Source organism: Leiobunum rupestre, chromosome 1, assembly GCF_980474605.1.
Source record: "Leiobunum rupestre chromosome 1, qqLeiRupe1.1.hap1, whole genome shotgun sequence".
Taxonomy (NCBI): Eukaryota; Metazoa; Arthropoda; class Arachnida; order Opiliones; family Sclerosomatidae; genus Leiobunum; species Leiobunum rupestre.
In genome coordinates, this window is record NC_143384.1 from 10077243 (window position 1) to 10087967 (window position 10725).

General features: G+C 33.7%; 1 protein-coding gene across 1 annotated transcript; it reads left to right on the forward strand.

Annotated features, from left to right (window-relative positions):
- Positions 1-785: 785 nt before the first annotated feature.
- On the forward strand, positions 786-10336 carry LOC149961064 (uncharacterized). Its single transcript, XM_090153725.1, has 7 exons — positions 786-1075; positions 1131-1225; positions 1326-1539; positions 1602-1735; positions 1795-2092; positions 2159-2339; positions 9962-10336. Exons 1-7 carry the CDS (start codon positions 786-788, stop codon positions 10334-10336), a joined length of 1587 nt encoding a protein of 528 aa, XP_090009851.1.
- The last annotated feature ends 389 nt before the right edge of the window (positions 10337-10725 follow it).

Genomic DNA, 10725 nt, shown 5'->3' on the forward strand with positions numbered 1-10725 from the left:
AAAAACAAAAAATTTTTGTCCTTGGAAAAATCGAAAAACATATTTTTGTTTCAATCTCAAATTTCACCTTGAAGATGATCTTTGACCTCGACGCCTGACACCTGTCCACAACCACTAAGCCTCGGTCTATCAAATCAACAAGTTTGGTCACGATCGGACAAGGTCGAACCGAGATATCGGCGGTAATATGTGACCCCACCAAATACTTACGTTAATTTACTTTTGGTGTCATTTTTTGTTTTTTTTCGTTTTTTGGCCATTTAAAATGCTAATTAGTTATTTGCGAGATGGGGAAACGAATTCGCGACCTTCGCTTTATACCCTTGGCGGTTTTGGCCCCACCCAAAATACTTTAAATAATTAAACTAATATAAATAAGTTTTTCGCAAATATTTTATTATTTTAAAAAACAATGCTATTTTAAGTAATCAAAAAAACACAATTAGTTATTATAATATTTAATAACTATGATATTTCAATATATTTTTTATACACTTAACAACATATGAAACACTAACAATAAAACTAAAAGCTAACAAATTAAATTAATAATAAAGAATTAAAGAAGGTTGTATAAATAATTTGAAGGCTGAAAAATATAAAAACACAAATGTTAAAAATATTTTAAGTGTATAATTAAAAATAATTATAATTACATCAATTCGTAGAAGGTATTTAAAATTACAGGTAGGCCTATTGGACACCCAAGTGTACTAAAACTACAAAATGTGTATCAAAAATAATTTTTATGTACAGAAAATTCAAATAAAGATGAGACAACAGAAATGCAAGAGCATTATGAAGAAATGTCAAATTTTGACGATAGTTTTGTAGTTACAGACACACCCTGCGTAACTATTACTCCAAAAAAACCAGATAATGACAGTGGCAAATTTCACTCTTCAGAGAATAGTTCGCAAGTCATATCAACTCCCAAAACTCCAGAGTCAAAGCATGATGAAAGAAAAGGAACTACATGGATACAACAAATATCTTGGCAACATAAAACCCCAGAAAAAACAAACAAAGAAAATCCACTATTGGTAGATTCTGGAAAGAAGAAAAAACCAATTAAGTACACAGTTAGTGAAATAATTTGGTTGTTCAATAAAATAATAGATTAATTTCAGAGGTGGGTTTGCTGATCAGTTAAGGAAATTGGATATCCGAGAAAAATCATCCAAAGCAATTTGGCAACACCAATTGACCAAATCAACCAAGAAAGGTGCTAAATTCTAGTCCCATAAATAGTTTTTATGAAATGCGCTTTATGATAATGTACAAGTGAATGTTGGTTATTAAAATTCCTATTTTTTTATATTTAGACAGTGTGAAAATTCTAATTTTACGTATTTTGAAACTCCATAAAGAAAGAGGCTTAAATTGGGCATACTGTAAAATCCAAAACACCTCGAATGCCTTAATATCACCTCAAATCGGTACTCAACTTTCAGAAAACTGTACATTGCTACTAAATCAAAATATAATTGATGAATACGGAGTTAAAAATGGCAGTGTTGTTAAAATACACCCTCCTTGGTAATAAGTCTTCATTTAAAGATTGCTTAGAATGGAAAAAGTGATAAGAATATTTTTCACAGGCACAGATTGAAAATAGCGAGAGGTTACGTTATTCTTCCATCCAGATGTTTTGAAGTTAATAATGAGCTGAAAGAGTCAAACATACTTGGAGACTCCACCAAGATATTATTTAAATGGGTCTGCCCATGTAGAAGTAATTTTACATTTCATTATCATTGGTAGCTTTACAATAACTATAACTCCGTATTCCAGCATCAAATTTTCCATCCGTATCTTGTCCTTTCATGAGTCTAATAACCTGTAAAAATATTGAGAAAGTGGCATCACCAACACCTTTAAGATCAATTTTGAAAACAGTAGCCCCATCTCCGAATTCAGGAACGAGTTCGGAAACTCCAGGTTCTAGTCAAGAAATGAAGAAACAGGGTTTCAGTATTTTAAAAGCGGTTGAAAAAGCAGGCGGTTGTAACAATCAACTTCGAACTGCCACAATACAGGCCAAATTAGAAAAAATTGTGTCAACACCGAGCTTGAATGAATCTAAAGCAAGGTGCGCTTTTAATTAAATTATTTTGATAATTAAAATGAAATTACCTGTTGTAAAACGAATTTGTAGATGGCAACTTTTACTACGGGATGATGATGGAATTTTTTGTCGACTGGATTTACCATTCCTAAACATAAAAGATAATGGTGATCCATGGATTAAAATTGTACAAAATGGAGTTGGAGATACCTATCGTTTCGTGGATTTAGCCATTGCAGATAGATTCATAAGTGAAAGGTTATTTGGTTCTGTAAATTATGCAGGGCTGTGCAGAGGGGAGGGGGGGGGGGGGCAATATCTTTACTTCTTTTTAAAATTCCATTATTTTTCATATCTTTATTAGCATCGTTAAACGCTAGCGTTGGGTCGCAAAACCCGTCTTCGTAATAGCCCTCGGCGGTTTTGTAAGATTGTTTGGCGCCTTTATCAAAATTTAAAACTGTTGCTAAATATGCTAAATATGGGTAGCAGTTGTTGCTAGATTGTACTAAAGTCTCATTCATAAACACGTCTATTTGGCTAAAAATAGAATGCAATGGAAGATTGCATAGTGATACTTTTTTTTCGGCTGCAGGTATATCTATTAAAACACCGTTTTGTTCTTTTTTAACCCGAATTCGAATTTTAAGCATCAAGTTTGACATGTCAATATAATAATCTCCCCCGGGGATAGAAAAATCAATCTGTGTAGCATTAGATAAGGGAGCTATAGGGAAATAGTCTACAAATTTATTCAACTCAATATTACCATTAATCAGGGGTTCGTTAAAAAGCTCCAACTCCGAACACATAGATTCAAATTGAGGCATAATGCTTTAGTCAAGAAAATCGGTTTTTGTTCTCTTGCGTTGTCTTTGCTTATTGCGTAATTTTGATTTGCGCTTCTTTACTCTTCGAGCTCCAGAGCCTTTCTGTGTATTTAATATGGTATCACCGAAACTATTTAAAAGATTTGTTCCAGCAATTTTACTATTTTTTTAACGACTCCTTAAAATTTTGACCAGCAACAACATCGTCCATTATCCTTTTCCCCATAACCAACCCTTGAATACCGAGTGATTTAGCTACGGGTCGAAAAAGAGGTGTTACGAATCTTGCTAAACTTTTAAAAATTGACCCAAATCCACGTCCAGTCTGATATTGGCTTCCTCGAAAGATGTTATATCCGCGTCCTGTTTGAACATAATGATGATAATATCTTTCCATGATGAGCTTGTTTTAAGTGTACTTTAGACTAAGCATCCAGTCTTTTAAATATTAATTTAATAATAGTCTTGCCTGTTTTATATGGCAGGAGTTCACCGTAATCCGACCTTAAAGAAATTTCTATAGTCTGTATTTGATCGTAGAGAACTGGAAAATGGTCTAAAAAATGAAATCTTTCAACCTGTGCTCGATTTTTATTTTCGTTTAATTTGATAATTCTCAGCAGGGGGGTATTAGTGTGTCCTGTTATTATAGGTTGTATAATATTTGTATAGACATAAATTCCGGATATTCCGTGGTTGAGATCTGCGGGGTACATGCCTATTTCGTTAAAAAGAGGCCTTTCAATTTGATTGTTTGAAAAACCTAACATTCGCCCGAGTTTGGGGTTATCTATTGGAAAGGTTAAAAAACTGTTTCCACCCAAACCTTTAACTGAAACTGTCGAATCTGAATTAAAATTAAACTCGAATTTAGCCCAACTCTGATGTGGCAATGATTGTTTCATTGCTAATAAAATATCATCAATAGTGTGGTACACACCAGTTGGAATTCGACAATGGAATTTGTCTACAATATTTAGTTTATTATTTTTACCATGTTCGTAATTGTGGAAATCAATATCACGTTTTTGTCGTCGACTATTCTCAACTCTGTTTAAATCGTTTCGAAAAATTATAAAATTAGCCGTATTATCTAATTCTAATCTAATTTGAAGAGGGTCTAATGGTTTGCTTTTATAAACTGAGGATATATAATCTACTTTGTACTCAATTTGTAAGAGGTCTGCTAGAGGACCGAATATTTTAATTTCCAGCCCACTCATTAACTCAATTTGAAAATAATAATTTCCATTTTCTTTAAAAAAAAAAATCCAACCTTAAGTGAGATATGCGAATCAAAATATTTTTGAAGTTCATTCAAAATTTTGAAATGAACAGATAACGGTTTAAAATTCCCGCTTAAATCTTTATCAGCCTCGTAATAGTTTCGTTCAAACGTATAACTGTCATTTTCCCAGTTAGGGTGTTCGATTGGAATATTTTTATTGTACCTAAAATCTATAACAGATTCCTCATCTGACATAAATTTTTCCTCATAAACTTTTAAAGGATTTTGACTGCTAATTACACCATTTTGAAATTATGGCGCGTTTATATTAAAAATATTTGCTAATCTCCCAGTGAAGGCAATTTGTAGATCTTTAGGAAATGAAATTCTTAAGTAATGACCTCGATTTATTTCTTCTATTGCGTAACTAATTTCGTACCGATTTAAAGGGGGGAAGTTAGTCGCCTGTTGAATCTCGTTTTTTAATTGCCTATGCAAAGATAATGGGATAATATTTCCAAAATCATCTCTCTGACCTTCAAATAAAAAAGGTTGTATGATTGATACGGTATAGAAAGCCCAATCTTCCTGCTCAAATTGCGGTATTTTTGTTGTCTCAATACGTATGTCGATAAAATTAGTACGCGAATTAAAAGTAATATTATTTAAATTATTTAACGGTCCAAATTTTTGAATACCCGTAAAATAAGTGTCTGGTGGAATTTTAAAAAGATCTGCTAATGGATTTTGAAATTTAATTTCCATTCCTACCGGTATTTCTAAATTAAAATATAAATTATCTTCATCATCGGAAGATATTGCGGTTTTTAAACCATCAAACTGTCTTGGTTTACATCGTTCTAATAAATCACGTATAATTAAGTGTAATGTGAACGGTTGAATTTCATTATTATATTGTCTTTCTCCCTCATATCTGCCCGCTTCAAAAACAATCGCGTAATTATTCCATTGTATTTGTTTAATAACAGGCTGAGATGGTGGATTAATGGGTATTGGGAGAGAACTTGGTAGAATATTTTCTTCGGAAGGATTGAAAACTTCTGGTTGGTTGACGTCTTCATTAATATTTAGAATTAAAGGTTCTGTTGGTAAAATGTTGTTTATATTTTCTTCTAGTTTAAAATTTGGCTTTTCTTCTAAATTTGTTTTTGGTTCAAGTTTTGGTTTTTCCTCTTGTTTCACTTCTGGTTTTAGTTTCGGTTTCTTGTTAATTTTCTGTTTTTTTTCTCCTGGGTTGTGATTGTATTTCTTCCACGGGAATTTGTCGTGGTAAATATTTTTGTTGATATTTATTCACAACTAACGCTTTTTTAATTCGTACTTCGATAAAATTTGTTGCGTAAGTTAAAGAAATAGTTTTAGCGTGATTCGAGAGAGGATAATTAGAAAGATAATCACTGTCGACAAAATCATTTTCTCGAAATTCCAGAACAGATGCTAGGGGCGATGCTTGAGGTATTCTTACTTGCACATCTTTTTGTAACTGTATTTTTAATTTTGAACTGTCTTCGTTTTCGTCAACTTTTACCGTATTCATATGTATTTTTCCTTTAAGTACTTGATTGGCTTCAATAGTTTTAGCAAACTCGTTGAGTATATTATTTTGAAGAGATGTTGGAATATTATTCTTATTTCGATCTAGATCACCCTCGTAACGTTTTGGTGGAATTTCAATTTTAATATAATCCCATTGATTTTCTTCGGGTGAAATAACATCTGACACGTGCCCTACTTGGAAATGCGAATACTCATTTGTTATATTCGAATAAGTTTCAGGAAGAATTATTTCTGCTAATGCGCAAGACCATTTTTCATTATTAAAATTTAAAGGTTTTGCTAATTGAACTTTAAAGCTAGAAGGTGTATTTTCCGGGTAAATATCGGGTGATGCGTTCGAAGGTAGAAATACTACGAAACTTGACATCTTTATAATGACAGTTTCAGTTGGGCGACATCTCGTTTTATACTAATAAAAGATTTAGCGTGATAGATCGAAAGGATTGTGATTTGAACTTGAGACTGTTTGAATAACGTCCTGCAACGCTACCGATCTACCACGCTAAACCTTAACATTAAAGAGTTAAAATATCTATTTTTACGTAAGAAAAATAATCACAATATATTAGAAAATCAGCTTTATTTACATATTTTCAATCATTTGACAAGTTTGTTCAAGATTTTCCAAAACCTCAATGGGTGTTTCAACTTGATTAAGAGTTAAAATTTGATTATTTTTACAATATTCTTGAAAAAAAATAATAGCTTCCATCTGCTCATCAGATGGCATGACAAAGTCCGGTGGAAATACAATATTTGATTTCATTGTTGAATTTAAAGTTTCTTCGGACTTAATACCAGTTGTCTTTTTTTTACGTTGAATTTTCTTTGGAGTTCCAGTACCATTAACAAACTCGTTTAACCATTCTTGATGTTTTACGTTAAACTCGTTCAAATAATCAATAATTTGATCGTCTAATATTTCTTCTTTGGTTGTATATTCTGGTTTCTTTGAATGAAGACAATCGCAAACATCAATACGAATTTGATTTTTATAACTACTCGATAAGTGATCCATTAAGTGTTGTTTAAAAATTGTCTTGTCAAGACATTGTTTTTGACAAATCCAGCATTTAACACTAAAGTTTAAATTATCAAAGAAATTAAAAGCGTGTTTGCGACATGGCTCATTATAATAACAAGGATTCTCGGTAGGCGATTTGCATTTAATTTCTGGTTTCCCCATAAATAACTTCATTTTTTTAACCTTTAAAGAGCTCGATTTTTGAGACGTCTTACGCTTACACATATCCTTTGACTTTTAAATGTAAAAACAATTATTATTTATAGAAATAGTTATTATTGCAAGTTTAGACACGTTTATTAACTCTTTAAAGTATTTTGGGTGGGGCCAAAACCGCCAAGGGTATAAAGCGAAGGTCGCGAATTCGTTTCCCCATCTCGCAAATAACTAATTAGCATTTTAAATGGCCAAAAAACGAAAAAAACGAAAAAATGACACCAAAAGTAAATTAACGTAAGTATTTGGTGGGGTCACATATTACCGCCGATATCTCGGTTCGACCTTGTCCGATCGTGACCAAACTTGTTGATTTGATAGACCGAGGCTTAGTGGTTGTGGACAGGTGTCAGGCGTCGAGGTCAAAGATCATCTTCAAGGTGAAATTTGAGATTGAAACAAAAATATGTTTTTCGATTTTTCCAAGGACAAAATTTTTTTGTTTTTGAAAATATTTTTGGGGGGGGGGGTGGGGGGTTGTTTTGGTGGCCATCTTGGCGGCCATCTTGGATTTTTACATGTTCATATTTAGTTTACTACTACTAATGCTTATTCAAACTAAAACCATAATTACGTTCGTTTTCACTCTTTGCACCTGGTATATCTTTTTATCGATGTATTAAAAATAACTACCAAAACAAGAAAGATACAGATAAGGAACGTCGCAGATATAGCACCTCAAAAAAAGGTAGATACCGAAGGGCAATAATTTAGATACATAAGATACATTCTTTGCAAACAGATACGGAAAAAAAGGTTTGTGTAAGAGATTTTTATATATCTGTGTTCGCCTGAACAAAGTTAGTATCTTTTACCCACAATAGTATCTTGTACCTAAAAAAAGTACCTAAAAACGTAGCTAGATCCGTATCTAGATATCGTGTATCTAGATATCGCTGAACACAGATACATACAACCCCCATTCCCTCTTCCAGAGTTGCCATTTGTACGATATTTAGGCGGTCGGTACGATATACGATCGAAAGTACGATCCGAGAATCAGGCCCGTATATCCGCCTAGGCATATTTAGTAATATATCAGCAGAGCTCCGACTTCTACCGGAGAATTAGAGAAATTCAGGCATAGCCTAGTTCCAGGGATCGGAGTAAGGGCGGCTCGTGAAAGGTAGCCCGGTAGTCGTTGGTTTATAATAAAACTAATAAAACGATTGATCTATCTATCTCGAAAACTGATTGTATAATTATTGTACATATAGAAAAATTAAAATATTGTAATTTAAAGTGTCATTGCTAATTTGCGTTTTTTTAGAGGAAATACACGACGTATGAATTCAGATATTGTGAATACTAATAAAAGTCGTCTTTACTCTGTGTAGACCTCAAAATGTGCCCTACCATGGCCCTACCTAATTTTTTGGGCTGGTGACGGCCCTGGCTACGTCTACTGTAATACACGTTTCCAGGACGCTTTTTTTAAGCGTTTGTCTAACATATCTTCTCTAATTATCACATTCTCAAATTTACGACTTTGGGTATGATATCAATATTTGCTTAATTTCGTTAAATCCAGAGTTTCAAGAATCCATTGCCCGGCCTTAATTAACTCTTTTTCGAGAATCTTTTTAGGCGCCATTTTGAAAGCGTTTCAAAGTGTGAAAACCATATTAAAGGAAATTTTACACTTTTCCGTACTAAATGTTCTACAGAAATTACACTTAATTGCACCACTATGTTTAAGTAGAAAGTTGTGGTTATTCTTGGGTCATTTTTTCAATTTATTTGTACAGCAATTACTAACTTTTTTGTAGAAACTTTCGTAGAGTTTGCGTGGAAGTTCCGAATATTTATCTAATTTGCGATTCAGTTGATCATAAGCAATCTGTAACGATGATTTGAAACATTTTTGATCCATTTACGAACCTCGAATCGATACTTCAATTTCATTAATTAACCTACGATTTTTAAAATGAAAAGATTATATTCAATTCGATAACCCGAATTATGAGCAATCGAATCGAATCGGTGGAACTGATCTTAAAGGAGGACCCAAAGGAGGGGCTGAATATTTCAAACTTAGCCGCCAAATGGGTCGTCTGTAGTCGAATCTCCAACCGTGAAACTGGTTTCGTGGCTCGATTCGTTATTGAGCAATTCTTGGATTCGAAAATCATTTTCGATTCGATATTTCATTCGACGGAATTTAAATTCGTGGCTCGAACATTCGATTCATATTTGTTTATTTCGATTCTGTTATTAATCGATCCGGGTTTCTTTCTGAAATCGATTCGATATTCGATTTGGTATTCGATATTGAAAAAAAAGGGGGTGATTCGAAGTGCCCTCGATAATTAGTAATTATTTTGTAGATGTTCTGTATAATTATGGAATTTAATTACATATGAAAAGCAATGGTAATATCACAAAGAGATTTCACAGAATCTTTGGTAAATATATATAGACACGTCTTTAGAACAGACTACGCAAAAAAACACGGACTCACGAAGTGATCTCTGTAGAATTTTCTATGGAGCACTCGATTTGCTCTATCCAGGCTATTTTCTCAAAAACTATTTGAGATATAATTTTAAAATTTTCAGGGTACGTGTTTTTAGTTAAATTGTAAATTGCAGAAAACTCGAATACCTTTTCACGTTTATTTAAAAAAAAATTTATCGCTATGTGCCAGAGAACAATTTTCAATGAGAACGATGTAGATGATACTTGAAAGACTACATATAAAGTTTGTTCGATCACAAACGAACAATTTTTCACTTAGATAATGAGAACAGTAAAAAACCCGTTCGCCTTAGCAGACAAAAGGTTTTTTTTTAAAAAGCTTAGTTAAATTATTTGTTTTTGAGAATAACTTGTCAACAAACCAGTGAGAGAAAAATAAGCTGGTCTAATTAGACCTTCTTAATTTATAAATAGGCTTTTTAAACCAAAATAGCCCAAAATGAAGCGCAGTCATAGTCTTGCAAGTTTGCCAAGTTACACAATGCCTGAGTATTCTGCTGAACAGTGTGCTTTAATAGTCGAATTATTTTTTGGTGAAGCCCATCGAAACGCTCTTAGGGTATGTCAACTTTTCAATTATGCGGTATCATGACAAATTTCCCAGTCACAACACCGTTCTCGGGGCTGTTCGAGATTTCCAGGACCATGGACATGTCAATCCAAGATACCAAGGAACTGGTTGTCAAAACATCAACGAGGAAGAGCTAGTTTTAACGTTTATCGCCGCATATTCTCAAGCAAGCAATTCGGATTGTCACAATTTCCATCCTTTTCGAGCTCTACTTTATCAAGCTCTTCAGGACGGAGATATGGTTCGTAGATTTGACTTTTGTAACTGGTTAAGCAACATGGTGAACGAAACTCCGGTTTTTTTAAATCTGATGTTGGTGACCGATGAAAGACTGACCATTTAATCACCAAAACCATCACACGTGGAGTGATGTGAATCCACGATGGGGATTTCCCCATGACCAACAACAACAATTTCGGTTAAACGTGTGGGCCGGTCTGTTCGGAGATCGAGTCATCGGCCCATTTTTCCTGCCAAACCGTCTAAATGGGCAGAGTTACTTCACTTTGTTACAGAATGAAGAATTAGAAGATATTCTTTTGGCCAACAACGGATGACCCTGGTAATAACATGACGGTGCGCCTCCACATCAACCTCGAGCTGTAGTAGAACACTTTTACGAATCCCAACAACGATGGATAGGACGAAACGGACCATCCCAGAGGCCTCAAAGGTCGCCTGACCACCTCCCACCGACGGACTTCTTACTGTGGGATTTCGTCAAAGATCATG